General features: G+C 43.3%; 1 protein-coding gene across 4 annotated transcripts; it reads right to left on the bottom strand.

Moving 5' to 3' along the window:
* On the bottom strand, window positions 1–24585 carry STAMBP (STAM binding protein). Of its 4 annotated transcripts, none has more exons than XM_045788292.2 (10): window positions 24523–24585; window positions 22190–22407; window positions 12720–12795; window positions 12342–12437; window positions 10766–11132; window positions 8726–8850; window positions 7708–7845; window positions 2698–2810; window positions 2019–2118; window positions 1–658 (listed from the first exon to the last, which is right to left on the bottom strand). In XM_045788292.2, the coding sequence occupies exons 2-10, from the start codon at window positions 22390–22392 to the stop codon at window positions 602–604; spliced, it is 1275 nt and encodes a 424-aa protein (XP_045644248.1). In that variant the 5' UTR covers window positions 22393–22407; window positions 24523–24585; the 3' UTR covers window positions 1–601. The 4 variants fall into 4 exon arrangements, with proteins under 4 accessions (XP_045644248.1, XP_045644250.1, XP_045644247.1 ...); XM_045788294.2 differs by having other exon boundaries at window positions 24449–24531; XM_045788291.2 differs by lacking the exon at window positions 24523–24585 and adding an exon at window positions 24025–24243.
* Window positions 24586–26563: the final 1978 nt, after the last annotated feature.

Genomic DNA, 26563 nt, shown 5'->3' with positions numbered 1-26563 from the left:
TATGTTAATTGTTATTTTATTGTAGAGGAAAAATATCCTGAAATATTTGTTAAATAACAATACTTCCTGACAAAATCATCCGTCAGGGTTTTCAGGCCTCACCATCTGGTCAGACATAGCGAGCTATCTCTCACCCTTGTAATAAGCTTCATTAATATTGTCATAAACCACAGGAAAACTCAAAGATTTTCTAAATGGCTTCCAAATTTCTGCATAGATGCCCTTAATAATTCCAAAGGCAAACAATAAACAATTTGGTGGAGAAATTAGGAGGATAGCTTAGAGGAAAAAAAATGTTAACAACTGGTGAATCTAGAACAAAGAGTATAGATTAAGTGTTCATTATACCATTCTTTCAACTTACAATTGCAGACAGACCGAAAAGTTCTCTTAGCATCATCATGCTATTTTCCACACTTGCCTAAAAAATACAGCCAATTATTTCTTTTTAAACCAGAAACAGAAAATCAGTTCTCCCCCAGGTGATACTCACTTTCAATTCTGCCTAAAAAAGCTTCCAGAGCTTTCTGGAAAGTTTAAATTAAGGGGCTACAGTACACTGATATGGTTGTATAGTCTTGGAAAGTGTTCAAGTCAATTCTCATCGAAGGTCTGTGATGGTCACTGCTCTGTCCACAACGGTCACGTGGCTGCAGCTCTACAACAGGGAAAAAGAAAGGGAAAGTCCTGGAAAATTCTAAGTCGTCACTTTTTAAACCTCCTTATTTAACATGCTTATTCTGGCTAGTGGTTTCCAGTCTGGAAGCCAGACTGCTACTTACATGCAGTTATGGTGAGGGGCCTGGGAATCAGTGACTCCCCAGTCCCTACCTGTAGCCTCAATCAGTGTGGGCCCACATATCTTCATTTACTTTTCATTTGGATGTATATTCTAGAGTTGTTCACGGAATATACATTTATTTGAAAGAATTGCTGAATTCATTAGGTTTTTTTGGGGTCACTGTGTCAACCAGCTTACACAGTGCACCCACTGTCACGTGGGGAATGCTCACTTTTGGCATGCAAAAGGGGTCTTTAAAACTGAAAAACTGAAAATGTGGGCACTTTTTTTGCAGCCACTATTTCAACATCCTGGTACCTAGACATTTATTACATTCCAAGGCAGACTGACCTATTTTTGAACAGATCTCTCAGAAAGTTCTTTCTCAAACTCAGCTGAAAACTAGCATTCCATGAGGACTTAGTTGTAGTTCTGGGAGTCCTGTGTAATGCACTTGATACCTTTTCATACAACAATTCCTCTAACACTTGAAGTTGGTTTTCAGATCCTCCCTGAGGTTTCTCCTCTAAACATCCCCAGTTCCTTTCATGAGACAAGGTTCTGAGTCCCTTTTCCATACTGGTCATTTTTTGGTAAACCCAAAAGAAATAACACTCCATGGCCAGCATGGAGTGAAGCAACCCATCACATTAGATTTGAGGGACAAACTGAAACATACTGATCTTATCAGCAACTGGAACTTTTTATTCACGGAATACAACTTAGGAAAAAAACTTCCTAAGAAGGTCATAAAAAAAAATCCCGATTATTTAAGCAAAATTTCAGAATCAAATATACCTTACCAATCTTAAATGGCTTTTTTCCTTTGAATTCAAATCTCTTATTGAGGTACAGGCTTAGGCGTTGATCAGGAAAAAAACTCACACTTAATAAGCCAGCTACTGCACCAGGTACTTTCTGTGTATTCCCTCAAATAAGCCTCTCATTAACCCTATAAAGTAGCTTTTATCATCATTATCATCCCCCTTTCCAGATGAGTAGGCTGAGGCCCAGGAAGATTAAGTTTAATCCAAGATAGTCCTTAAATGGCAGAGCTACGACTCAAATCCATTCCTATCCCACCCACACTGCTTCCCACGTATGTCCTTTTTAGGAAGATTTGCAAAGATAAGTGACAAGGCTGATCCTCTATGTGGGTCAGAAGGGACAATGCACCTCATCAGACTGTCCTCCCTGCTTGAAGCACAGCCCCAATTTCTTCTATATAGATACATACACAGAAGAGAGGCGGATCCTTGCTGTGTGGATGAAATCCTTTCTGGCGACAGGAAGAAATCTCCTCTAGCCCATGGTCAGTTAGTTTAAAGAATCCAGTTCTGCAATAAGAAAAAGCAGGCCCAGAATCAAGCAAAGGTGTCCCCTAGTTCCAAACACACACACACATGCATGCGCACACACACACACACACACACACACACACAGAGTTCATTTTGAGACAGCTTCAAAAGTATGCTGGCACATAGGTCTCTTCTCTGGTGAATGAATCAGAGTCAGAGAATGACTCATCACTGCCACCACACTAGTTTTGCTGGGAGAATTCATAGTAAATAACAGGATTTAGAATGAAAAAGAAGCTGAGATAATCTGTTTGACTTTGAAATTCTTTAATCTGACATCAGTCTCTTAAAATTCCTATTGCTTCAAGTCAAACACTTCAAATTTCTTATGTCCTTTTCTTAGAAAAGCATCAAAATTGTGCTTTGATTATCTTTTTTAAACAAGCATAGTAAGTGTATCAGGGTATGGTGTTTAAAAGGTAACCTTTTAAAACAGCCAGTTAATACCACACTCTATGTATTTTACAGAGAACAAGGTCTTCCAAATAGAGACCCTTTCCTCAGAGGCTTTTCCCCACTATCTCCTTGTAATGCCCCAAACTACATCAATGTACTTACTCCTGGAACTTGGGGGAGCAAACAATGGCTATTGACTCCGGCAACATCATCTGGTAGGAGCAATGAGTGTGTAGGTCAACACTGGAGAGGAAGGCAGTCTGTGTGGGATGAGTCTGAGAAGAGGAAAAAACATCTGAGAACCCCCTCAGTGAGACAGCCAAGCCTGGCCCATGAAGGAAACAGAGCCAAAGAGTTCTCAACAGCTGGCCACAATCTCCTTCTCAAGCATAAAGCCATTGGTAGCCATGACGGGATATGCCTGAAGTTCATTACTTTTGAGCATTATAAATAAGTAGAGCTTAACAGGAGTATGTGAAGAAACTCATAATTTCTAATTGACCATCAAGACTTATTTGGCCCCACACAAGCTTTCTCTCTGCAACGGAGAGTCATCCATTCTGGAACAGATGGCAGACGCTGTCCAATACTTCAACATGGTAGAAGTCAAGGACTTAACAAACCACAGTTGGCTGAATGACTCTTCTTCCTGACAGTAGTGTTGAAAGATCAAGCATGGGTGTGCAGCTCTATAGGCAAAAATGGCAAATGCTGTCCTATGGCTAAAGCATACCATCCAAGGATATGACAAGCAGGGGGCAAACAGGATTTCAGTGGTAGCTAAATCACACAAAAGTCCCTATCTTGTTTGGGAAAAGGACCAAGATACTGAAATTTGAGGGTAATCCATTACAGAACCATCAAAACGTGCATTCAATTTGTCTCAGTTGTTTTCAATCATTTAATGTTTTATTGAGCACACTGTTTGTACACCAATGAATAGTAGCATAGTGCCTTATGTTCATCTTAGAGGGGTGTGAGTACAGATAACAAGAATGGAAAAGGAAGCCCCCATAAGACTCAAAAAGACTACCGACCTTCACTGACAGGCCAGAAAATAAGTAAGTGTACTTGATCAGCGTTCTCAAACCCGCTGTGTACAAGCTGAAGCTCCCTAGGGGCCTATCAAAAGCACTGGCTCGTGTGCCCCGCCCCGAGAAATATCCATCCTGAAACTTTTTTTTTTTTAAAGCTCATTCAGGGGCACCTGGGTGGCTCAATCAGTTAAGCATCCAACTCTTGATTTCAGCTCAGGTCATGCTCTCTGGGTTGTGAGATCAAGCCCCACGTCAGGTTCCATGCTGGGCGTGGAACCTGCTTGGGATTCTTTCTCTCCCTCTGCCCCTCTCCACACCTCTAAAAAAAATAATAATAACAATAATAATAAATAAAAATAAAGTTCATTCAGTGATTCTTATGTGCAGCCTCATCTGAGAAGCACCCCTCCACAGAAAGCCGTGGCCAGCTCACTGTGGAAGAGGTGTGCAGGCCAGGAACATGTTAGCTGAGTGCTGACAGCAAATCCACACACAGGACCTCGTGGGGCAGGTACAAACTTTGGTGATTACAAGGGAAAAATAGTGTCCACCTAATTATGTTATCCTACAGGACAAATGGCCAGTGCCCACACCTTTCATCCCATGGTTAGAACAAGGAATTTTAACTGGGAACAAATGAGGCCTATGCAAGCTGATCTAGGCCTCTGATCTAAAGCTGGGGTAGCTAGAAAGACAATCTAGAGACACACAGCAGAAGCTCAATAAATAATTGTTAAACTAAATCAAAAAACCTTGTCTTGAGCCTCTATTCCCTTCTATTGTGCTTTCTCTTTCTCCTTCCCTTCACAATTGAATTTCTTGAAAAAACAGTTGTGTCCGTCATACTGGAGACAGAGGAAGGCATTTTTGTGAAGAGAAAACAATAAACCAAAGGAACAGAAATGAACAAGGAGATTGAATGCTGGGGGCAGCGTCAGCGCCTGGATGGGAGCAGAGCAGCCACGGGACAGCGATGTGAGAGCTACGGCAGGGCAGAAGGAAGCCGAAGGACAGCCTTGAACATGGGGCTGGAGGGTCACCCGGTAGCTGGTGATCAACACATGACCATATAAACTTCAGGACCAGGGAACCTGATTTATAGCTGGCAAAGTAAGAAGGAAGAACTGATCTTCTGCATAATCCTCCTGCCAAGTTTAGGATCTGAGCAAACTTCTGCTTTTTTCTGTTTTTAATCCCCAGTTAGGGAGGAATGGTACAGAAATATCACAGGGGAAAAAAGCTGAAATACTATCAACTTCAGCTCTAAATTTGTTCCTAGCTGGACCCTCACTGATTTAGAAATCCTTATTCATTTGTGGCTGAGTTCTACCTGCTGTCTAAACAGTAATTACCTGAACATTCCCACATCTCCTCCAATTCCTAAAACCACCTGTCTTCCCTCCAGCGGGCAGTGGATCTAGACGGCAACCCTGCTGAGTCAAATGAATTCCATCAACCCCACCAAACAGAACCTCCAAAATCTTTCTGTATCTTTCTTTCTTCCTCCAATTCTGTCTCAGAAGGATGAGTGTTTTCTCCCCCATATGAAGATGAACCCCCTTTTTGTACTTCTGATCTGACCTTCCTACCTCCACATTACCTCATCTCTGTCCCTTTACATCCCCTCTCCTGGCTCCGCTATGCTCCACTGAGCTCTGCTGGCTCACTGCGCATGCAAACACATTCACACAACTACACACAAGAATGCAGACAAACTTTAAAAAGGTTGAGCAAAAGAAGCCAGACACAGAAGAATATATACCATAATTCTATTTATGTAAAGTTCAAAGCCAGGCAAAACTAAACTATCAAGTGCAGGGATATACATGTAGGTAGTAAAACTGTAAAGAAAGCAAAGGATTTCCAGAAAAGTCAGGAGAGAGAGTACCCTGTATCGTAGGGGAAGTGTGACAAGGGCAAGACCATGGGGGTGGGAGCATGCCTCTCACAATGTTCTAGGTCTTCACATGGGTCATGCATGTGCATAGATGTTTATATCATGATTCACTGAAATGTACATTTATCTTTATGTCCTTTCTTATATATTTCCAATATAAAGGTTTCAAAAAAACCAAAATCAAAACAAAACACATGTTCAAGCCTTTCACGCTAAACCATAAATCAAGCAAATATTCTCTCAACCTGGCTACTCCTTAAACCGCCATCCCATTTTTTTTCCTTTCCCCGTCAACTAAACTCTTCAAAAAATAGTGTACATTTCACCATCAGCACAACCTCAATTCCCATTACTTCTTCAGCCCCTACGTGTTCCACCTGCTCCTGCTTCTGCGCCTTAACACTGCCCCCCACCCCCTGCTCTTCCGCCTCTTTGCTTCATGACCAACTATTCTCTATGCTCCCCCGGGCAGCCTGCCCCCAACCACTGGTGAATCTCTTCTTGCTCTCCATTCTCCTCCAGTCCCAAGGCCTCCCAGGTCAGCTCTATGCAGAGGTCTCCCAAATCCCTTTCCCACCTTGACCTTGCTCCCATGTCCCAGCCACATTTTCAACTGCCTGATAACTACCTCTACCGACAGAATGCCTCACACATACTTTAAATTCAACATGCCCAAAACTGAACCCACAATTCACCCCACTTCTAAAGTAAGTTATCCTCCAGGAGCCCCTCTTTCTAGCTACGGGATGATCACTGCCACCCCATGAGTCAGGCCTGCTCTCTAAGTCACCACTGGCTCTTACTCATCCTCCTCTTACTCATTCCCCACATCCCCTGAAATCCTACATTCACTTCCTTCCTAAATGCAATGTCATCACCCTAGCTCTCATCAGTAGATTCGATCATCACCCTAACCTCTTATATGATCTCCCTGCCTCGACCTACTTTAAAATTGCCTTTATTTTAGATATTCTAAAGAATGGCTTTGATCATATCATTGCTCTATTCAAAAACCTTTAAAAGCTCTCCACTTACTAAAAAGCAGAACTATTTTGCCTATCCACCCAAGACCCCCAGAACACTGCTCCAATGTATCACATTAAAGCTTATCGACTATGGTTTCCTGATATGAACCACGAACCCCAGCAAACCAGACCCTCAATGTCTCAGGAACACAGCTGGCTTATTCCAATGCTGCCCCCTGCATATGGAATTCTCCCTTAGCCTAGCTTGTCAAAATTCTAGTGAATGAAGCCAGGTGCAACCCTTCCCTCCTCTGAATCCACAGTGCTGTTCGCATCCCTTGAGGCGCTTGGCACATTCTGCCTCAGCTGAAGAGTGATTATTTGTCTCTTTGTCTAATCCCCTTTACGAGACTAAAACCACATCTTACTCAAATTTGTATCCTCCGGCAGATAAGAAACAAATCTTCTATCTCCCGCATACTATAATAGGGGGTCCCCAGTAGACGGCAAATATTTAGGTCACGGAATGCAGACAGGAGAGGCACACAGGACTGCCTCCTGGGTCAGTATTTCCCAAGTCTAATGTACAAGTACATGTAATCGCCCCAAATTCAGAAATGAGCAGACTTGTTTGTCTGTAAGCCTATTACACAACACAAAAAGTAGCTTGGTCTGTGGAATGGAGAGTTGAAAAGGAACAGAAAGAAAAATGTAGAAATGATCTTTAGGGATGGAATTACATTTTACCTAAATATCACCAGAAGGTTACGCACAATAAGTAAACACTTGAAAATCGACCATATTGGTGACCCAACTGGTTTACATGAAGGTGTATGCTGCTTTAACAAAGACCAAATGCAAGCATCCGAATTAACTTCCTTGGTTCATCAAAATATTTTGATTTATATACCTCTCGGGAACATCATTTGTATGAAGTAGGCAGAGCCTGTACAGTCGATATCTATGTATACTCTAGGCCTGCGTCCTACCACACTTACGGGGGAAACTGGGACTTTAGGGAAACAAGTTCAATTTAAGACATTTTATAAAATCAAAAAAAATTAAAAAGCCCTAAGTAGTTCCCAGAAATCAATACCAGAGTGGAAGCAGTCAAGTATGCTAGGGAAGTCGAGTGTGCATCCAACCGAGGGAAAAACAATCACCTAAATAATCTGGATATAGTTCACTTTGCTCAAAGAAAGAAATACGCAGTGTGTTTATAACATGGGGAGAGAGGAGGAGCCTGGCCCTCAGAGAGCTCGGGATTGCTTACGTGGATCCAGCCCAGTGTGATGAGACCCTGCTGATCCTGTATGAGGAAGAGCTCTTCTTCGTTCTCCGTGTGGCAATAATCAGACCCGGCACTTTGCTTGGGGATGAGAACATGGGTAATGGTAAACTCATTCCTCATCTGTCAAAGGAGAAAACAGCTTGTCACCATTCCCTGGCACTTGTGCAACCCCACTCTGTCACAGCGGTGGCAAGGGAAACATCCATATAAGCGAAGGCCCTTCCCACGCCAGCACGAGTCCTTGTGCTCCCTAGTCCCTCACTCAGTGGTTCCCAACCTCGGCTGCTCATGCGCACTGCAGGGGGCGCTCTGCAGAGCCAGAGGTGCCCACAGCCCTGTGGGAATTCCCAGCTGCAGCCAGACAGGTCTACTTGTGAGTCCCAGGAAGGTCCGGGATAGTACCATTTCTCCTGCTTTGCTTGAGTCTAAGGTAGTTTCCCTCTTCCTGCTTCTTTTAGCCTTTCTCATCCTCTGAGGCTCAGTTTCCGTCTATTCCATTTCACTCATTTCTGCCTTCAGCAGTCGGCAATGGGTTCTTCAAGTGCCCTTCAATAACCTTTCCTTCCTCCAAATTCCCAGCGCTCTACCGCATATACCATTCAGTGTGTTATTTATCTTTGGGGGTATCTATCTCCCAGCTCTCCAAAATGCTACGGTACGTTTTGTGGACACACGCTATGTGCTTACATATTGTGCATTCCCAGGGCCTACCATAAAGCAGGTACTCAAAAACTGACATACAGCTAATACTGGCTCTGCCTACCAAGTTTAGAATTACCTATTTCTTACTACTAGCATGAAAATAATCCGTTTAATTCAAAGGACTGTGAAAATCAGTGAAATGCAAGGTCACCAAACTTGAAGTAACACTGCATTTTGCTATCCCCAGTTCCTTCTGCAGAGGGATGGTCGCAAACAGTAACTGACCCTGGATATGTTCTCTGAGAGTCACAGGAGGCCAAGGGGGAAGGAACAGTCTCAAGCGTTTGTTTTTTTTTACCAGTTTTCCACAGAGAATTCCACATGTCTCTACTCCTCGGGCTGTGTTGGCACTGGCTAGCTGGAGAAACTGCGGGCAGAGCCTCTCAGGCACCACCACATGGCGCAGTCCGTCGATTGTAGGAGCTGTCGTGGAGAAAGGAGAAAAGTCTGAGACCGCGGGGAGAGCCTTCCCAAGCAGACCCCAGAGCTGGCAGTCCTGGGAGAGCAATGCCAAATCACTGGGCTCCTCGAACTGTAGACAGTGAGTGGGGATCTCATCCTAATGGATGAGAAGGAGGAGGGTTGTGGCCACAGCCACTGCAAGCACATTACTTTAAGAAAAGAGGCTTTAACCGTTCAAGTTAAGACAAGGGTAAACTACTACTTAAAACAAGTTCTTGAGTTATTCAGGAATTCTCTGTCACAATCTAATACAAAGGATAAAAAAAAATAACCTCCTCATTCAACCGAGGTTTTATTTTTATTTTAAATCTCTCTTTTTTCTCAGATAAGAATACTGGAGAGTAGGACTTTCAAAGAAATACACCAGATATATTCTGGGTAATGGAAAATAAACAGAAAATACTTCGGATAACTAATTCCGAATTTATTCATTTAGAAGAACATAAAATGCCAAAACAAAACAACAACAAAAAACACATTCTGGTCCTCAAAAGAGGCATGAATGCACAAAGTAGCTTATAAGCCAAGAATGGGCCCAGTCGCTGGACACCAGGGAAAAGCCCTGTGAGAAAGAATACAGGCTCACGTTAGGGGGTGTCTTTCATGGTCACATTTTCATTAAAAAAAAAGGAAATAGGATGTTCTGTTTCTGCAAGCTCTGAATTGCCGTAGTGGTAACAGACCAGGGACCACGCAGTCACATGGCGGTCTGACAGTGGTATCTGAGGATTCTGAAGGAAGGCTCAGCACAGTCCTTTCCTTGCAATTCCACAATCACTCCCCGAGTGCACACCAGGGCACACACTGTGCTCAGCTCACAGGGAACACAAATATGAGTAAGACTCAAGCCCCAACAGGAAGAAGTTAAAATCTCGTTATTAGCAAATGACTACACTAGGGAAATGACCTCAACTGCATTACAGATACTAAGGGCTCTGGGAATCTTAAGGAGAACAGAATCAATCTGAATGAAGGGAAGGGGATCTGGCAAAACTTTAGGCAAAGCAGGGAAGGCAGAGATAGAGAAAGGAGGCTTTAGGTTCAGGGCAAATGTTAACAAACCTCCTTGGATAAGATAGTCCAACCTGACCAGAGCACAAAATATGGATGAAGGAAGAGCAGTGGGAGACGAGCCTGCCAAGTCCATGGGGAGAAATCCTAAAGGCCATGTTTCAGAGTCTGGAACACCGCCCCCCCCCCCCCGCCCACTCTTACGTTGTCCTTGTAAGTGGATCTCCTGCAAAGCTGACTTCCTTAAATGCTACTTGAAAGCCAGTTCCTTCCCAAAATGATCTATTCTACTAATAGAGGTATATGGCTCATTTTGCTGCTACTGTTACTGTCTCAGGCTATCAGTGGTGAGAGCAGGAAAGACTGCCAATAGTTTTTATGGCTACACTGAATCATCACCAACTGCATATAATATTTACCTTGACTAAGCTCCTTAAGGATTGGGAACACTTTCAAGGCAAGCACAACTCAGTTGCCCATTTTTATTTTTTAAAAGTCAACTGTTGAATTGTAAAGTGGTACTATAAATTTCAGATTTCCCTTCCAGAGGGCCAACAGTGGTCTCTAGTTCACTGAATATTCGAATCTCTGTATAATCCTTGGAAGTTGAGGGTCTGACTTTCAAGGAGATTATGAGCTCTTCAGAAAAGTGACCTGTGCCGGGTAAATTACATGGCTGAAGCAATGGCCACTTTCACAAGATAGCCGTGTGACAGGACCCAGCGTGGCAGTACAGACCAAAGGGGCTTCTGTGACCAGGGTCTAATGAGTGGGATCACGGAGGTGATCTTGGGCTGAAACCCCCAGAACGACCCTCTGCTTGGCTGCCACTGAGATGTTGGAGGACAGGAGCAAGCGGACTCACTACTTTCTGAGTTGGTCAGCGCTCCCGGTTTCAAGGACCTGTCCACCACGGGTGGCCTGGCAGGCTTCACAGCCGTATTACAGTCCGTAGACTGCGCGGATGCCACAGGGGCCGGGGGGAACGCGGCTGGGGAGGGCTTCTCCAAGTCCGGCACCAGGGGGCCGCCTAGGCCAGGGTCCACCTTCCCAAACTCCTGCACGATTTTGAGCCGCTCCTTTTCCAGCTCCTGGTTCCGGATCATCTCCTCGAAGGCATGGAACTGCTCCTGCTCCAACTGCTGCTGCTTCTGCTGCGCCACCCGCTGCCGTTCCTTCTCCAGCTCCTGCTGCATGGCCACGCTCCGGGCGAGCTCTTCCGCTTCCCTCTTCTACAAAGAAAGACGAGTCCGGCTTACACGTGACACTCAGGTGACTTCACACCTCAGGAGGACACGGCTGGGAGGCAGAGTGGTCTCCCAACATGTGTACGGGCCCTGGCCCCATTTCCCAACATGGAATTCGCTCCTCCCTCACCGGTTCCACAGCCGCGGAATGTCACCGCTTGGGTCTAGCCGGCCACGGCAGCCCGACTCTTCAAGGACAGCGAGTCCCCTCACGACCCTTCCCCACTGGCTCTAACACATTTTCCTCTTTACTGAAATCTTGATGCAACTTACCACCTCACCTCATCATCTGCATCGCACACAGTGCTATTCTAACTGGGCTCTGTGTACATTCTCTATCCCAAGTAAGGCTGCAAAATAGAACCAAATCCAAACTTGACCCTGCTGTACTGGGGGTCTTTACCGAATTCTTACCCAAAAGGAAGCCTCCAAAATTTTCCTGGTGATCAGTTCAATACAGAGTAACATTTTAAACTAATAAGAAATATCAAGTAATAATCTCCTACAATTAGGTTTTCACTCCCTCAGTCCCTTAGAAATAGACGTCTCATAGCTGTTTACCTCTCTGCTGATTTTCAGCTTCAGAGTCCAGAACAGGGCTCAGCAGAGCACTACAAAGTAACGGGGAAGGGCCCGTAGGGAGTATTCACATCTGACACAGACCCCGGATGTGCCTTGGGAGCTTCTCCACGTGCTCTAACTAACTCTTCCTAACAAGAATCATTTGAAAATAGATTCCAAAACATCAGTTATTATAAACAGGTATAACCAAATGTGAATCAATACACCAAAATTCACTGATGTAAACACCTATGTTTTAATGAAAATTTTCACTGTTCTTAGATTCTCACTCTAGATACAGCAAACAAGACTTTCTGTCCTTCAAATCACCCTCTAGGACAAGCAGGCTAAATCTGTGTTAGAATCCTCAGCCTAAACACTTGTGTTGTACTCTTTTGAGTTTCTGGCCTTTGCTGAGAAAAATAAAATACGATACTAAAACCACAGGATCTGCTAAAATATCACATTGCAATGCCAGGGCACAGCCTAAGAAACCAAAATTAATTAATTAATTTCTTTCTTTCTTTCTTTCTTTCTTTCTTTCTTTCTTTCTTTCTTTCTTTCTTTCTTTCTTTCCTTCTTTCTCTTTCTTTCTTTCTTTCTTTCTTTCTTTTTTTGCTGTTATATACTTACCTTTTCTTCATTATATTCTGTATATTCTTTGGTATATCGTTTTAATAGCTCTTCCTTCAGCTCTTCTGCTTTGGGAAATGCAATCTCCTTTAACTTCTGAGACACAAAATAGAAAACTGAGAATCAGAATAATTCCCAGCTAATTAAGTAGAGAAGTAAAAAGACTTAAGTCAACTTGGCAATGGCAACGTTTCCAAAAACAACGTAAAATAGCCCCTACTGTACCATACCTGCTACTTCTTAACTGATTTGGTGAAATGGCCTTATCTCCCGTTGCAGGATTTGATGCTCAGATGCAGACACCACTACTTTTACCTTGAAGTTAGTCTGTGCTGCTTTGAAGCTTTTAGATGGGCAACAGTGAAAATGAAGACCCACCTTTACTGTGTCTTTCTTTTCAGGAATGACAGCCGATTTGTAATCTCGATGCTTTGGGAGTTTCTCAATAAAAAGCCTAAAGAAAATGGATCAGAATCATTATCACGCAAAGAAAATGTCCAAATGTCCAACAGACTCTGAGGCAAAGCAACTCCCTTGCCCTGCAGCCACCACGAGGCAGGTTTCCAGACACGCAGGGCAGGGGTCACACACACCCAGTGACCATGTTCCCCACCCACCTCTAACCCTGTGTTTCCCTCCTCTCCCAACTCTGGTGTGCAGGAAGCACTGGACTCCCACAACTAAAAAGATGGGGGGAAAAAAAGCAAACCTACCCTGTGCCCAAAAATATACCTCCAAAGAGATTCTTGTTATGGCCGTGACAGGCTTCCAAAGGAAAGGGCCTTGGTCACAAAGTCTTCTTCAAATAACAGTCTGGCAACCAAAGGCAGGAGGCTGAGAAAACCCATGTTCTATGACTACTCTAGCCCTGTGACCTTAACTTTGGCTTCTTTTTCTTTGGGATTCATGTGCCTTCAAAGCAGAATATTCCTTGCATCATACTAGGCACTGAGATGCTTAGACAGTACATGTGTTGTATGTGCGTAATACGTGTGTGTAACGTGTGTGATGTGCACTATGGTCCTGATGAAAAGTTCTTAGAGAAATTCAGTGCTAGATTTATCTTTCAGTTTTGCCCGTGGCTGTAAAGCTCAGTGGGAAAAATAAACTGAATCAATTCACAGATCTCTAGCACTTATGATGGCTACTTGGAAACAGTGAGAACAAGTAGAAGATCAGTAACTTGTCACAGCCCAAAGTGGCAGATTCAGCAGGCTATTTCCAGAATCTACTCTTCTAACCACTGTATCATTCTGCCTCTACATGGCTCCTGGAATGCCCAGAACTGTTGGAGGGGTACCAAACAAAGATGTCTTTTAATAGAATTAAATTGTAATAAATACAAGCTGAGACCCAAAACAAATCAATTCAGGGGAGCTTCCCCACAGCTCTAAAATACCATACCATAGTTGGGACTAACTGATCTTTTCCACTTTCTGCCAATGGGTAGGAGTAAACGGAGGAGGAAGCCTCAGTAAGGGGAAAGGAGTCGATCCCCACCAAAGCAAACTCTTTTCAAATGAACCCTCCTTCCTTGGTTCTATATTAGGCACATGAAATTTTCATTTCAATCCAATTTGACAAGACCCTTCAGAGGAATGAACTCTAAAATCAAAATTATTTCTAAAACTCTTCCCTTTGGGTTCATGGAAAAAGATATAAAACAGTTTCCTTGAAGTCTATATTTAAAATACAGATTCATTTGTTCACCCATCAAGCCCTGAAGAAGATATTAAGATAAGTAAGACTAGTTCTTACGTTCAAGAGACCTCTAACTCAGTAACTCTTGGTTCTACAAGACCAAGGTACCTGTTCATAATTTTAGCAGGCTGAATGTGCTTTGTATGGAAGCCTGAATCAGCCAAGACAGTACCATGTCACATGAACACCACACTTCATGTTCACTTGCGCTCTCAACCTGGACAACTGTCAAGTCCCTGAGGCCAGAGATTCCTGTCTTGTGCTTCTCTGCAAGTCCCTCTAAAGCCAGCATACTGCCTGTATGAGGAGGCACTCGATAAATATCTCAGGAATAAAATGGTCTTAAAACCTTCAGATGAGCTGAGTAAAAACAACTCCAAAGTATACAAAAGTGCATGTAGTATGCCTCCTGATATGTAAGAAAGGGGGACAATTCTATATGTGTATGTACATACACTTTTACTTATAAGTACACAGTAATACAGGAAACCAAGGAAAGTAGAGGGCAGGGGAAATAGAGTAGATGGGACAAGAGTGCGAGTGAAACCTCTCACCATACACCTCTTTCTATTATTTTGATTTTGAACCATGGAGTGGAATCTAGTTTGTAAGTAAAGATAAAACTTCTAGACATGTACATGAATACCTTTCTCTTGTTTCAGCAGCTGTAGTCAATTTTCTGAATGGGGAACATATGGGCAGAAGGGTCTCTTGAAAACAGAAAAGGCCACATAACCCATTGTCCGTACTGGAGGCAAATGATCAGCGGTGAGGAGGCAGGTTCTGGAGCTACCCTGCCTGGGCTCAAATCCTGGCTTGGCCATTCCTAGCTGTGTGAACTCTAGCAAGTTACTCAGTCTCACTAACCTTCAGTTTCTCTCTATATATTATATATGTGGAGACAAACTAGTACTACCTGATAAGGCTGCTGGGACACTTAAAGAGATTTCATTTTTTATTTTTTTAAATTTTTTTTATTTTTTTAAAGATTTTATTTATTTATTCGACAGAGATAGAGACAGCCAGCGAGAGAGGGAACACAAGCAGGGGGAGTGGGAGAGGAAGAAGCAGGCTCATAGCGGAGGAGCCTGATGTGGGGCTCGATCCCATAACGCCGGAATCATGCCCTGAGCCAAAGGCAGACACTTAACTGCTGTGCCACCCAGGCGCCCCAGAGATTTCTTTTTTTTAAAGTGCTTAATGAGCACTGGGTGTTATATAAGACTAATGAATCACTGACCTCTACCTCTGAAACTAATAATATATTGTATGTTAACTAATAAATAAATAAATAAATAAGAAAAAGTGCTGAGCACAGTGCCTAGCATACAGCCGACATCTGCTATGACTGCTATGTATGCTATACAATCGTTTTTACTAATAAATAAACAAAAAGTGTGAGCAACAACAGATAAAGATGTTAATGCCAGGGCTAGAAGCGTTGTAGGCCTAGAATACCTGTGGCCCAGAGGTATACTGTTCTCTGGGGTTAGATCTCGTTGCAACTTAGAGAGGGTAAACATACCAAAGCAAAGTTGTATCGGCAAAAACACAAGCAAAACAACCTGTTAGGACAATGGGGATAAAAAAGAGATACACAGAAAAGGAAATACAAAAGGTAAATATATGAAATGGTATTCAACTTTACTTACAATGAAAGAAATTCAAATTAAGATGACGTACCATTTCCATACATCAGATTGACAAAGGCTTAAAGGTTGATTATAACTAATGTACACAAGGTGTAAGGAAACGGGTGTCCTTATACACTCTTAACAGGACTGTAATTTGATAATACATTATCACAGGACTGCAATTTTCCTGGGGGTGGGGAGGAGTGACAACTATTCAAATTTTAAAATCTGTATATCCTTTCAACTCACAATTCCACCTCTAGGAATTTATCCTACAAAACAGTACAAAGATATACGTATAAGACTATTCAATATAGCATTGGTCATAAAAGTAGGGAAAACTAAAAACTTAACTGTCCATCAACAGGGGATTATTTAATAAATTATGTTGTACCCAAATATGATGAACAACATAATCATTCACTCATTCATTCAACAGATATTTACTGAGCATCTACTACAGGCCACGCATTGTTATAAAGGCTGGGGATTTGGCAGTGAACAACAGTAATAAATCCCACCCCATAGGATGTGTGTTACAGTGGGGAGATAGACAATAAAAGAAAAAAAATACACAGATAATCAGCTAGAAGAAAGTCTCATGAATTGGGAAGGGGAACAGGAAGTGACAGGGGAGGGAGTGAGATTTTAGATAGGGCAGCTAAAGACAGCATCGCTGAGAAGATGGCATGTAATTAAGGACTGGAAGAGAGGAAGCCATGAAGAGATCTGGAACAAGACTGTTCCAGGCAGAAAAAATGGCCATGAGGAGAATGGATCGGTATGTCCTGATATGGAAAGATATGACTGTTAAGAAAGCAAGTTGTAGAATATATTGTATGATCTCATTCAGGCTTTAAGAAAAAAGGAATAAACACATGAGCCTATGTGCTTGTACAGACATAAACATTTTCCTGTACACACAAGGAATTAACAGCAGTTATCTCTGGTGGATGCGACTCTTCTTTTTACTTTAGTATTTCCCTTGCTGGATGGTTTGGAAAAAAAAATTGTTTTAATCATGAATATTAATTTTCTATACAAATAACTAACTCAAAGAGTCAAGCAGAAATTCTATAACATGGATAGATGAAGGACTCTCCTCTCTTCTTCCAATCTTAGAAATTAATCAGCAAAGTGAGTATAATCACAGATCCTGGTCTATAAGCCCCAATCCCAGAGGAAAGCATTTTCGATACAGGTGACAGACCATTTTCAGAAAGCAGGTCTGTGTTACAGGAGGCTCACACAGTAGACAAGAATTGCCTAAGTCCTCTGTAACTCCTTTCTATGTAGCCTAGTCAATGACCATAAAAAGCTGTGAAAGAATTCACCGCCTGGATTATTGTCTGTGCTCATGATGAAAATATGTACTGATTTAATATGCTGAAGATCCTGCTACACTGGGGTCTGCAAAAGGCAAAGCATTCCTACAGGAGGGAGAACCTCTGAGAGTGCAATGTGCTGCAGCTCATCAAGACGCCTGAACCGCCCCAGGGAAAAGAACAAACTGCCTTTTAAAATCCGGAATGAAAGTAGCCACAAAAGGTCTAGAACAATGACTTGCAATAGTGGGGGAGGCAGAGGAGTGGTGAGGTAGAGATGCCTGTTCCCCTCCCTCCTCTCTCCTCGGTTGTAATAATTGCCTAAGTGAGCCACTGTTACTGACAAGAATATACCACGGAAAATTCAGTGGAAAAACAGACTGAGAATATTAAGCCAGAACTTTTTTGCAACTCCTACGGCTTGCCAGTTCACAAAATCAGAATTAGGGTCTTAAAGATACCTGCAAGAAAAATGAAAGTAGCTACATTTATTGCTTCAGGTCAAGCCAATCCAACGAAGTCCCAAATTAAACTCCAAATCTAACAAAGTTAGTAAATGAGGTGCTCCATCCCACCCCCTTCTCACTGAGCTCTCCTCCAGGCCTTCATCGTATTAAATGGTCCCATCAGTGGGCCCCATATACAGGGACAGATTCCCCATACTGATTTCACTGTGAACATGGATATTCATGTCACTCAAAGCAACTACAAGTCACAGAACAAAATCGATTTAAGTATCTGTGTACTCTTAATCCTACCCCCTCTTGCCTATTCAAGAGTTTATTGCTACAGTTAAGCTCTTTTTGCGGTGAACCATCAGCTTCTCGTTCTCCACAGCTTCCTTTACCACAGCAAAAAATATGCTCTAGAATCTCCCATCGCAAAATACACACCACACACTCATGCACTCCTTGTCCCCCTTCAATTACTCCCTCGTTTTTCCACTTTACCCTCTGTCCGAACTCCTCCAAAGAGTTATCTATGCTAGGGCTTGGCAAAGTACAACTAGAAGGTCAAGTCTGGCTTGCCATCTGTATCTGTAACTGACGTTTCGTTGGAACACAGCCGCACCCATTCGTTTGTGTGTTATCACACTACAGAGGTTGTGACAGAGATCAAATGGCCGGCAACACCAGAAATGTTTACTACCTGGCCCTTTATAGAAAAACTCTGCCGACCTCCGGACTGTACTCACGGTCTCTGCTTTCTTATTGTCCATTCACCTTTCAGCCCACTCCAATCTAAAGTCTTCTCAGTCCTTCTAGTGAAACTGTTTACCAAGATCACCAATGACATCACGACACCAGCCCCAAAACCTCACCCACCCCATCTGACCCATTCTGACGCAGCTGGCCGCTCTCCTGCAATTCCGGGCCTCCTTTGGGTCCCATGACACCATTCTCTCCTGATTTCCTCCTGCCTCTCAAACCTCTCTTCAAGTCTCATCTGCTGGCCCTTCCTACTTAACCAACCTTGAGGCTCTTCTTCCACAGTCTTATTATCAAGGTTTCTTGATCTTTGAATGTGTCATGAATCCTCCTAGCACCTGATGAAGCCTGTGGACTCCTTCTCAGAATAATTTTTTGATGATATAATATAAAATATGAAGGATTACAAAAGAATCCAATTCTACTGAAATTCAGTTTTCAAAATATAAAAATTGTACTATGTGCTTCTTTATTGATATATTGTTAATACATTAAAAAACAGGATCTAATTGTGGCTTTAATAACCATACTGTAATTTAGAAGTCGAGGTAAGTATAAACGCTATTTTGGGATATCAGCATCAATCATAATGTGATATAAAAATATCGATTTCTACTGGTGACAACATTACAAATATTATTAATACTATTGTGCAAAACGGAAGGAAATGCTAAATTTCAGTTAGAGGTTAGTAAATAAGAAAAGTTTTTCCCAACCGAGTTCATGGAGCCTAAATTCTATCAATAAATCCCTGTGGGGTTCCTGGACCCCTGATTAAGACCTATATGCCAGAAGATCTCAGCAGCTCTCATGGCTTCAGAACCACCCACATGCCGAGAACTTCTGGGTTTGTATCTCCAACCCAGACCTCTCCTCAATTCAGAGCGGTATGTCCAACTTCCCACTGGATATCCCACGGGCCTCTTAAACTTAACACCTTAACATGTCAAAGAAGCCAGGCCTGAATTCTTGAATCTCCTCCCTACTCAACCCCTTTACTACACCATTCTCCCCATCTCAGTAAATGGGCCAGCACATCCTAAAGTTACTCAGGGCAGAAACCTGAGGCCAACCTTGACACCATCATCCTTCCCAAACTATCAGTCAGTGCCACGGACTCTACCTCCAGAATGCCCCATCCACCTCCTTCTTTCCATCCTTCACGCCATCACCATCGGTCTCTCCCTTGAATTGCCATAAGAGTTTCCTAACTAATTTCCCTGCCTTCTCTTAACACACCTTCCACCATTTACCACATAGTAGCCCAAATTCGTATTTTTAGAATATAAATAAAATTAAGTCATAACCTCACTTAAAACTCTGCAATGGCTTTCTAATGCTGTCAAGATCAAATGCAAACTCCTAACTGTGGCCTGCAGGACTCGGCCCCACTTGCCTCTCCAGCTTCATCTCCTTCTCCCTCCTCACTTGCTACACTCCAAACACAATGATGTTCTTTCAATCCTCAGAACACACTAAGGTATTTCCTACGTAAGAGCTTCTGAACACACAGTAACACCTGTTTTAAACACTCTGCTCTACGCTCTTGGAATGACCAACTCCATGGCATCCTTCAAGTTTCAGTTTAAATTTTACCTCCTCAGACAGACCTTACTCTGTTTGATACCCTTGGTTATTCTCTGTCACAGCACTCTCTCTGTTACAGGTTTCCTAGCATTTGCCTTACTCCGGGACATTTATTTGCTTACCTGTTCATTGTCTTCTCCCATAACTAGAAAGGTACACCAAGAAGGGCAGGGGTCACTTTACTTCCTAGGTATCCAGGACCTAGAGCAGTGCCAGGTAGACAGCAGATATATGCAATATATATTTGTCGCATGAATATGGTCCTTGCCCTCAAAGCACTTCTATGAGGGGCAACAGGACCCAGAAGGTCCTCCAGAAAATACTGGATAGAGTGATTCCATGATTCTATTTAACTTTCTCAATCATGATTCTTTGAAGAATTGTGCCCTGGGGGCTCATTCTGGGAAAACTCTCTGTAAGATTACTAGAAATATACAAGAATATTATTTCTACCAGCAGCAGAAGAAAGGGACAGTAGTCAAAGAAACCTCTCAGGAAAATAAGTTTTGTGTTCACTGTGCCGAGGAATGAAAAACTCGTAACAGCAAAGAAAGGCAAAATGTAATTGTAATTCTATTTAACTTTATCAACACTGAGATCACAGAACAGGGCACGATGGCATGGGTGGACTGCACGATCTCCGAGGAGACAGGCACTACTTCTAAACTTAAAAAAATAAAGAGACAACAGCAGTCCCTTTTCTACCAAAGGGACTCTTAAAATCACAGTACGAATCCCAGGAAGTCCACTTCTAGGCTACTTTTCTTTAGAGCACTGGTTCTCAACCGGGACAATTTTGCCCCTTGGAGACCATCAGGTAATGTCTGGAGACATTTCTCGTTGTCACAACTCAGGAAGGGGGTAAGGGGTGCTACTGGCATCCAGTGGACAGAGACCAGGGATACCACTAAACACTCTAAATGCACAGGACAGTACCCACAACAAAGAACTATTCTGCCCCAAATATCAACAATACCAAGGTTGACAAGCCCTGCTGCAGAGCAGCATGTGATCAAAAATTGAATGTGATACAACTGAAATGCATTTATCATTTCTGGGAGGACATGTAAAAAACTAATAAGAGGGACTGCCTCTGGGGAAGGGGACTGAGAGTTTGGGGGAAAAGGAGGGATAGGGAGACTAAGTTTTTAAATATATATACCTTTTTGTGCCTTCTGAATTTTGTACCATACGTACACGTTACCTATTCAAAAAAGAATAAAAAATAACCAAAAAATAGTCAGTACGGCTCAAAACCATAGTCTCAACTCTAGCTTCAACTCACAGAACATTACCAAAAAGAAAACAAATGAAACACAAGCCGTATGCTGCAGATGAATACTGAATTAAGAGTTAGAGAATCTAGGGACACCTGGGTAGTTCAGTCAGTTGAGCATCCGACTCTTGATCTCAGCTCACGTCTTGAGCTCAGGGTCCTGAGTTAAAGCCCTGCCTGGAGCCTACTTAAACCCCCCCCCCCAAAAAAAGTTAGATCTGAGTTTTCTCATTCTAAAGTGTGGAACAAAGCTTATCACTAAACCCAGAGCCTGCTTCCTCACGTGTAGAATGGGAGGATGATGAGCTCTACTCCATGTACCTAGAACTACAAAGATCAAACGAAACAATGCAGGTGAAATACTCTATGAACTATTAAGAGTCATATGAACACATCATAGTCATTATTTTTCTAAAGGTCCTGGTATCATGAAAGAACAAGGCTAGAGATTATAAATCAGATCCTTTCACATTATTCCCTTTCTAAATTACACATCATTTCATTATCACCGGGGCTTCAGAAGTTGTTCTCTATTAATTGCACTGCCATCTTCTATTTATGCTGCCTACCCTAAGATGCCAAGTAACTCAAGGAAAAGGTCTTATGGTGAGCCACACGAACTGTAGGTGGTCAATACTTATTTGATGATTTACATGATTATAATAAAGGTTAAGAAGAAAAACCTTTTTCCTGAATCATTCAATATGTGACTAAAGAAGCAGAGGGGAGGAATTTTGGCTCTGCTAAACTTCAACAATAATCCTATGATTAGCTGCCTCAATAAAGAGAAGACAGGAAAAAACATTCATCAATACAAAACATGTGTAGTTGAACCATCCTCTCTCTTGCCTAACAGCTGGGCCACGTGGGCACAGGCCAAAAAGCTAGGTCTCTTACTCATGAAATCACTGAGTCATGAAAATAACACTTTCAGTACTCATGACTTTGAATGTCAAGGACAGTCAGTATGTAGGAGCTGCCTGCAAAAATGATTAATGCTAATGATGTTGTAAAGTTCTCTAGTTTTAGCAATTCTGAGCAGAATAAATGAGCACAAGAGCAGAATGAGTGAGGCATCAGTCACCGGAAAAGAAAAAGGAAACTGGAGGTGTCTTACGTGATATACTTGTTATAGAGGATGAAGGCATGTTCAATGTTGCCTTCCTCAGAGTAAATGGATGCCATTCGGATAATCTCGACTCCAGAGCGGAAGTACCGTCGAGGTGGAATGTCTTCATTTATCTCCACTGCACTACCCATCTGGGAGAGGGCCCTCACCCGGTCTTCGGGTGGAAGGCTCACATCTCCATGGTCAGACATCAGGACCAAGAAGTTCTGAGACAGAAAAAACAGGTGGCATCAGCACCATGGTCCCCATCACCCCGGCACAGCCTAGCACACAGTACAGTTATCCCACAAACTTCTACCTTATGAAAAAATTCAGAGAAAAATACCATACACTGTGGCTTGTATCAGATAAAGTCTCTTTCCCACAAGAAGGCTGAGACCCTCGAGGAAGCACATATCACGATGATAAAAGCATTGGCTGACTCAAAAGCCCATAATACTTGTGCCATAATTAGGTGGTACAGGGAGTAAAACTATAATGGGGGTTCGGGTCTACCCTTCATATTAACCATTCCTTATCATTAGGTGGCCCTGCCCTCAGCACCATAAAAAGATGGATGGTATCTTATATTTTTTGCATTGTTTCTCCTACAAGCTACCCACTTCCATCTATCCCAATACTTGGCATAGTATACGCAATGAACTTTCATGATCATTTTTAATGATTTCAAGTTTGGTCATTTTAATTTAATGAGAGTGACTGTGGTGTACTTTTTCATCTCTGAGCCCAAGGTGAGGGGAACTGGTCTGGGAATGAATGCTCATAATCCCAGTTCTGCTCACTAAACCACTATACCATGAGGCACCTGGGTGGCTCAGTCGTTAAGCGTCTGCCTTTGGCCCAGGTCCTGATCTCAGGGTCCTGGGATCAAGCCCCGCATCGGGCTCCCTACTCTGCTGGGAGCCTGCTTCTTCCTCTCCCACTCCCCCTGCTTGTGTTCCCTCTCTCGCTGGCTGTCTCTCTCTCTGTCGAATAAATAAATAAATTTAAAAAATGATAATATAATAAAAAAATAAACCACTTTACCAGTCAATCCACAACATCATTCATCATGTCAGGGTAATGAATTTAGATCTAAAAAACAATTTACTCAAATCTATCTTCAAAGACTAAGCACTCTTCAAATAACAAAAGGGCACAAAGGTAACTTGGAAGGCAAAAAAACCAAAAAAACAAACAGACCATCAAAAAAACCTAAGAGTTTTCCGTCCCTGTGTTTCAAACTGCAGTAATTCTACAATCTTTCTAGATACTGTCGCTGTTAGAAACAGATTCCAACTCCCAAGCGGGTATCACTCTACATCATTTTCAAAAAGAATCTGGGTATTTGTTACACATTGAATAACAGCACACTCTAGCAAGCATGCTCTAGAATATACAAACTAGAGTAGAATCCGTTTTGGAATTCAAGGCCCTATGTCAACTGGTCCCATTTTGTCTTTTCAGTCTTAAACCTTACTCCTTCCCACCAGAGATCTTTTGCTTCAGTCAGGATTCTGATCTGCCCAGAAATTCTCACATGTGTTTCATTTGTCTATCCACTGTTTTTCTGTTTTCCATTCCAAGCCCTCCCTCAGAGAGGCTTCGCGTGGCCAGTTCTATCTCTAGGTCGCACTTCCCCCAAGCTTCCTCTCTAAACACCCTCACGAACAGTACAAAAGCTGTGCAGACTACCAGAGATGCAGAGGCATTCCATCTCCCCCAAAGCCGTTTTAGAGGCTCATAAAGCCGCTAAGCAAATCTAAAACCTCCCCAGGTTGCCTAATCAGTAAACTCGACCCAGAGCCCATTAAAGCGAACTGAAGCTTGTTGCGCCTCAGTACCTCTGGGGACAGATCTGTAGGGTCGAGAATGTAACCCCCTCCCAAGGCCAGCGAGCGGTGCCTGGTACTAGAGGGCTGAGCAACACTCCAAAGAGGAGATCCGGCGTCCGCAAAAAAGGGGAAAGGTGGCATAAAAGACTGAGGAGGAAAGATGCGGAGGAGGTCAAAGGAAGTTGAAGGAATGAGCGGAGGGGGCGTATTCAGCAGAGAGGGACCTCCTGACACCTGCTAGAGGCCCCCTTCTTGAAGGCCCTCAAGCCCAAGTTGCCAACCCAGGGCAAAATTATCCAAGGTTCTCGGTCTTTAGAGCGCGGCAGGCGTGGACGCGCTGGGCCTGGCTGGGACCGGAGCCGTCAGTGGCCTCGCGCGCGGCGGGCCGGGCAGGGGGCGCGGGGGAGGACACGGCTGCAGGCCCCACACTCACGGCGGCCGCTCCCCTTCAGAGTCCGACCATGCTCAGCGGCCCAGCCCGACCACATTCCCGGGACCCTTCCCCACCTGTCCCCGCGGACGACACTCGGAGCTTCCGGAAACGTCACATCCGGCGCGCGCCCCGCCCACTCGCTGGTCTACCCCTGTCACTCTCAAGAACACAGGACCCGGGGAGGAGAGCTGGTGGGCGGGGTTAGAACCGCCACCTGCGAAAGAACCGACCAATGAGGAGAGAGCTCGACGGCGGCCATCTTGGTAAAGGAAAAGCAACGAGGAAGACGGGGAAGCAAGTAGTCAAAGGAACCAATGATCAAGCTAACTTATATTTTTAGAATTAATTTGATTTTGGGTTGCGTTTCCTGCCAGATAGCCCCTATACCACACTCACACAAATCAGCATTCAAAAAGGGATTGGTAATACGAGTGCCGGCTAAACTAACCAGGTTTCTAAACCCGTGGGAAAAAAACCCGGAAAATTTCAGCTCGTGTTACTTCTACACAAAATTGATAGCCTGAGGTATTCGGCAATCGCTTCTATTGCCTAGAAAAGAACTTAAGACTAACTTTTTAATGTCAGAACACCAAGACAATTTATTAAAAATGAGTGTTTAATTTCTAAGGGCAACTGTGCAAAGCAACAGAGACACAAAGATCTGTATGATGCAGTTCCTGCCCCTGCAGCCTGGACAGGAGGTCATTTACACCAAGTACAAACAGTGGCATATTCCGTGTGTGGGTGTGTGTATGTATGAGTATATGCACAGCCTCTTTCCAAAAAGGTCCTTCTCGCCTGCTATTCATTCTGTCTCAGGAGATTTTATGTATCACCACTCTGAAACTTGTGCTCTCCGGGGATACTTTACCCATCAAACTTCCGGACCCTCTCTGTAAGTTCCTTAACGTGATGACATGACCTATCCTTCAAGGTCTTGCTTAAAGCCCCTGCCCTGGTGTTACCCCTTCCACCAGATCAGGGTCCAGATCTCTAATTTCTCTGACTCCTGTTGTGTATCTGTCTTTCGGATTTTCCCAAAGTGATTCTGTGTGGTCATTGGCTTTTCAGACTTACAGCTGAAAGCACTTACCAGATTCTTCCCCCACCCCCCACCCCCAACAAGCATAACTATGCATGTCAGTGCAAGGATCCACTATCACTTCTCCTGGATCCCCTGCAGGTAACTCTTGCAAGACAGTTGTAAAGGGCACCCTACTGGGTCTTCAGAACTCTATATCTCTACTGACTCTTTCCCTTCAGAATGTAAACATGGTGGGTAGAGCCTGAAGAAATTGAGGCACTGGGGGTGCTGGTCATAGGGAAGGCATACAATGCAGTCGGAGTCCTGGCGGGAGCCAACACAGGACAAAATCCAACCCATTCAACCACTCAGTAAATATTAGTTGAGCATCTCCTATGTGCCAGTTTCTGTTCTAAGTGTTAGGGATAGAGCCGTGAACAAATCCAGCAGGTGGATATTGTTTTTGTGCAAGTACAGGCAGAAGCAGAGCTGGTGGGGGGAACAGAGGCAGTTGCTCCCATTAAGCACAGTTTCCAAAAAGTAGCTCTCCTTTGTAACGTTTAACATAACAAGTTAACAGAGTTTACAAACATGCTAGAAGTTAAGACTATGATGAGAAGCCTTTAAGAAACTATGAATGGGAAACACATAAAAGAGGGGTGTGAATAATCACAAACACAGCAACCATCACACACAGGCTGTCCTTGATATTAGAAAGGAGGTGTGCCCAGGTGATGGCAGTTCTTAAGATAATGGCTAAGTGGATGTAGTAAGCAGGATCTGGTTCATCCGGGGAGGGAATTTGTAAATATTGAACCATTTTCGGCCTCTGGGGCAAGTGGTCAGCACTCTTGGCTTTACAGGGACCAGAAACAGTAAGCAATAAAACCCTGGCCAAGGTGAACATCTGACATTCTTTGTTTCCTGACTAACTGGGAAAGTTGAAAACTGGACACTTTTGTACATGCAACCAGGAAATTAATGCTACCAGCATTCTGTTGGCTCTTGGCATAACTGAAGAGAATATTCTACTTACTCCTGCTCCAAAGGTTGGAGGCTAAGCATCAAGGTATTCTATCAGCAGATAGGCT

This window comes from Ursus americanus, chromosome 7 (assembly GCF_024610735.1).
Source record: "Ursus americanus isolate L20-20 chromosome 7, mUrsAme1.1.p, whole genome shotgun sequence".
NCBI lineage: Eukaryota > Metazoa > Chordata > Mammalia > Carnivora > Ursidae > Ursus > Ursus americanus.
The sequence above is the reverse complement of the archived record's forward strand: the minus strand, read 5'-3'. Positions and strand labels throughout refer to the sequence as shown.